The sequence below is a fragment of the Cottoperca gobio genome, chromosome 16, assembly GCF_900634415.1.
Source record: "Cottoperca gobio chromosome 16, fCotGob3.1, whole genome shotgun sequence".
NCBI lineage: Eukaryota > Metazoa > Chordata > Actinopteri > Perciformes > Bovichtidae > Cottoperca > Cottoperca gobio.
In genome coordinates, this window is record NC_041370.1 from 1,231,886 (window position 1) to 1,236,495 (window position 4,610).

Genomic DNA, 4,610 nt, shown 5'->3' on the forward strand with positions numbered 1-4,610 from the left:
TATCTGGAAACTTGTTTTTACTTGTGTAGGTTTTATATCCACGTTGTTCCCAGATTCTCTGAGACATCGCACACAAACTGCACATTTAATACAAGTGTTCATTAAATGTCTTAGACGACATAAAACATGTTGAAATATTAACACTGATTTTAAATGAATTGTTCTGTATCTGGATGCATCTGGTGTTAATTACTCATCAGGATTTTGTCTGCATTTAAATACAATTTATGTCGCATTTAAACTTGAATTAACATGTTTTCCTTATTTGTGTAATAAATCTATTTACAGATATTTAAACTCAAGGTTCAAATTAAAAAACCGGTCGAACCGTCAAAAGTTTCTCTTAACATATAATATCTAGTGTTTGGACACAAACTTTCTATATGTTTCATTATATGTTTGAACCGTGTGCCAAAGACTAAATACATTAAGAAACTACAAAGAGCTCAATCAAGTATTTGGTATTTATGAATATCGAAGGCAGAAATATGAATTTATTACATTAAATAAACACAAAGTTACTTAATGTTTACTCATTAAAAAAGAATCCTGACTTTGAATATTAATAGAAATGTGATTTTTCACCTGAAGCACCTGAGCGTCTGTGTGCACAGGTGACATCTTTATCCAGGTGAGGTTTGCCAACATGAGCTGTAATGTATCTGCATTAAAGTCTCACAATCAATTCAACGAGTCAAAGAAACATAATCTAATATTTAAAATCTCTCCTCGACTATCTTTTATAGTTTTTAGTGTAATACTGTTGATCTACTAAACACAAGTAGAGATAATATAGTAAACGTGGATCCAATGAAAAAGGAGAAATACAATTTAATTTTATAAAATGTAGTCTGATCTTTTTACTGTTACATGTGTGTTGATTTAATTACAATTACAAATGTTTGTGTAAATCTTCTCGTATCAGGATCACATGATCACAAGATCACAAGATCACATGATCACAAGATCACATGATCACAAGATCACAAGATCACATGATCACAAGATCACATGATCACATGATCACAAGATCACATGATCACAAGATCACAAGATCACATGATCACATGATCACATGATCAAATGATCACATGATCACAAGATCACATGATCACAAGATCACAAGATCACATGATCACAAGATCACATGATTACAAGATTACAAGATCACATGATCACATGATCACAAGATCACATGATCACAAGATTACAAGATCACATGATCACATGATCACATGATCACAAGATCACAAGATCACAAGATCACATGATTACAAGATCACAAGATCACATGATCACAAGATTACAAGATCACATGATCACATGATTACAAGATCACAAGATCACATGATTACAAGATCACAAGATCACAAGATCACATGATTACAAGATCACATGATCACATGTTCTTGGTTCTCGGTTTAACAAACTAAAACGTCCAAATTGCAGCGCTGACAAGTGTTTGTTATTATTTGTATTCTTTGTATTTTATCACCTCTGATTCAGTTTCTTATTAAATTACTATGTTTGTAAGTTCATATCGAGTGTCTTTAACTTTCTACTAAACTGTCTTTCATACTAACACCAGAATATAACAGAATCAGGGCGATGACCCGGTGATCGTGATGCAGCCAGGCGTCTGTGGGGAGATGATGTGTGTGTGTGTGTGTGTGTGTGTGTGTACCTAATCTCCCATACTACTGGATCCATCTGCCTGATATAGTTTGTGCTCATTTATAACTGTAAGCTCAAAGGACCTCTTGTAGTTTCGTCAACAACTGTCAGTCGCTCAAAGCTTTTCCGGTAATCGTCTAAACTAAAAACTCGTCTGTCGCCACATGTCGGCCTTTTGTCGTGGCTCAAAAACGGACGTCCAGAGAAAAGATTTGTCTCATTTAGAACCGGAGCGTCTGCAGATTTATTCCATTCTCCATATGTTTTGATAACGTTATGCACGAGACGAGAGTTTTTGACTGTAAGGAAGCCCGGAGGGACAATCGAGTGAGACTCAACTCAACGCTTCTCAAGACATCGTGGTTTATGACGTCAGAACATCTACGGCTTTGTTCTTTCTGTGAAATCACACAAACGTGCATACAGTGGATATACATTTATTTATTGAATAAATTAAATGACATGTAATTAGTTTACAGATAAACCAGTTCGGAGCTCAGCGTCGCCGGCAGGTGATCGACTCAGAATTAAACATGTTTAACTTTCTCACATTTTATTATTACAGGTTTAGTGCAAGATTGATGATTGTGTATGTTTAACATGTCTTATATTTTACATTTATTACATTCTGACAATTCTTCCATTCGTCAAAGTGGTTTGTGGCTCCAAAAGAAAGGAATATTTCTAATAAAAAGAATTCTCTTTATGTCTCAGTTTGACTTATATTTGTATTTATCTCACATTAAAGACTAAAGCTCCATTCATGGCCGTCCAGCCGATCGTCTGGTGTCTCATGATGAGAAAGTAAAATCCAAACAGACGTTTTATCGGCCGTCTTAATTAATCCACCAAGTTAGATGTAATCGGGGGGTTCTTTATTCTGGGCTACCTGTAGCAATAGGCGCCGTACACATGCATCATCTTGTTGGGGAATCCAAATGAGCGCACCCCGGCTTCAGGAATGCCTCCACAGTGCTCCCTGGGGTTGCTGATGGGAAACCGTACGCTGCCGTCTCTCAGCCAACCACCGTCACACTGGTCGTAGTTTTGGAAACGCCAGGCGGAGTAAAGATGTCCGACCAACGCCAAGTCAGCTCCCTGACGTTGACACGCGAGTCCTGCCTGCTCGAAGGAGAAAGACCCCGATATGTAGGAGACAGAGCCTGTGAGGGGAGGAAGGAGAACGTCAGTCCACTCATCATCTCAAGCTGTTGTAACTTAAGGTCTGATTGTTAGAACAGATTCCAAGGACCAAAAACACATCTCCCCGATCTCATCCATTGTGTAGCAAGCTACCAAAACCCGTTTGTGTAAACCTGATGATGTACCCTAACCTGCCCCCCCCCCCCCGACCAACCTGCACCCCACCAATCTGCCCCGACCAACCTTCACAAATAAGCGTCACTCAACCACCTGAACCTGCAAACTTTAATCATTATAGAAGCACAATCGTCACGACTGAGGTCTGAGACATGCAGGTGTGTGTGTGTGTGTGTGTGTGTGTGTGTGTGTGTGTGTGTGTGTGTGTGTGTGTGTGTGTGTTTGAGAGAGAGGGAAAGAGACATGTTTCTGTAAGTATTATGTCACTTTTGTTTTACACTCATTTGTCACAAGTTTCCAGAGACGTCTGTAAAGTATTTTCTCACCGATGAACCATGTTGGTCTCAGTTGAGTTATTGCCCGTTCTGCCTCTCCACCTCCTTTCAGACACGTCTCCAGGCCTCCACCTGTCCAGATGCCCTCAGACCTCCCCTCCAGTCACCTGACTCTCACCTGTTCCCACTTTCCCTCATCAGCCCCGCAGGGAACACCTGCCCCGCCCACATGCTCACCTGCTTCAGCCCCTGAACCTGCATCAGTTCCTGCCTGTGTCCTCATCCTACCAATGAACTCCTCTCCTCTGTCTGGACTGTCTGAGTCGGGGTCGTCTCCCGGCTGCCTGGCACCCACCAGCCTCAAGTCACCAACACATGTTATTGTTCTGTCAGCCCACCATCAGTCCCGCTCTCCCTCTGCAGCTGCTAAAGGTCAGACATTTAGTTTCACTGCTTTGAGACACACAATGAAACAAAACCAGAAGTGTGTGGAACCCAACAGGGCAGAACAACAGATAAAGCTTTGCTGGGGAGGCTCGTCTGGACTTGTGTTCGAGGGAAATGTATTTTGTGCTGGATTATGTTTCTTTACTTGACCTGCGACAAATATGTTTCTAGTCAAAATCCACGAAAGTTCAAGCAAAGAGGAGTTCAGGGTCTGTTTGTAAAAATGTAAAACGTAAACTGGGAAATCAACAAGTGCGGAGAAAACACCAACCGAGCAACAAGGAGCAGTTTATCTTGAATGACTTTACAAACGTCACTATTTTGTTGACTTTATTTAACATGTTCTGTTTGTTCTCTTCAGTCCACATGTCAAGCAAACATTCAACTTCTGCAGAAGTCCAAGTCTGTCCTCTCCTTCACTTCCTGCAATCAGGACGGATTTAGTTCCCACTGTGATTGAACTGCACTAAGGTCTCTGACTGCCCAAACAAACTCCCATGTGCTTCCATCTTTCTGTCAGGAATAAGAAGTTGGCGCACAAGCACTGACAGCTTACCAGACGTCAGCGAGGTGAAGCAGAAAGCATCGAACCGATCGAGATTCTTATCTTTTGTTCCATAACTGCGAATGCCGGGGAGCAGCTCTCCTCCGCAGGCGGGCCGAGGATGGATGACGGGATAGTGAACGGTCCCATCGTGGAGCCAGCCGGCATTGCACCAGTCCAGACCCTCCGTCCACGCTGCAGGAGGAGAGACATGCTGGTTTAAGAGCGCTGATATACAAGGTGTTACTGGTTAGATACAAACACAGTATTCTGTACCTCTGTACAGCTGGCTGTATGACGCTAACGTTCCATCCTGCTCGGCACAAACCTCCTTCGCCTCGTGGAAAGTG

General features: G+C 41.7%; 1 protein-coding gene across 1 annotated transcript in view; it reads right to left on the minus strand.

The window, feature by feature from the left end:
* Positions 1 to 1,973: 1,973 nt before the first annotated feature.
* The window catches only part of hapln2 (hyaluronan and proteoglycan link protein 2), a 4,120-nt gene continuing 1,483 nt past the window's right edge, over positions 1,974 to 4,610 (minus strand). Inside the window, exons 3-5 of the mRNA XM_029452550.1 lie at positions 4,537 to 4,610; positions 4,273 to 4,455; positions 1,974 to 2,837 (exon numbers count right to left, since the gene is read on the minus strand). The exon at positions 4,537 to 4,610 is cut by the window's right edge and continues 43 nt beyond it. Coding sequence (XP_029308410.1) covers positions 2,560 to 2,837; positions 4,273 to 4,455; positions 4,537 to 4,610 — 535 coding nt within the window. The 3' untranslated portion in view covers positions 1,974 to 2,559. The remainder of the gene's footprint in view (positions 2,838 to 4,272; positions 4,456 to 4,536) is intronic.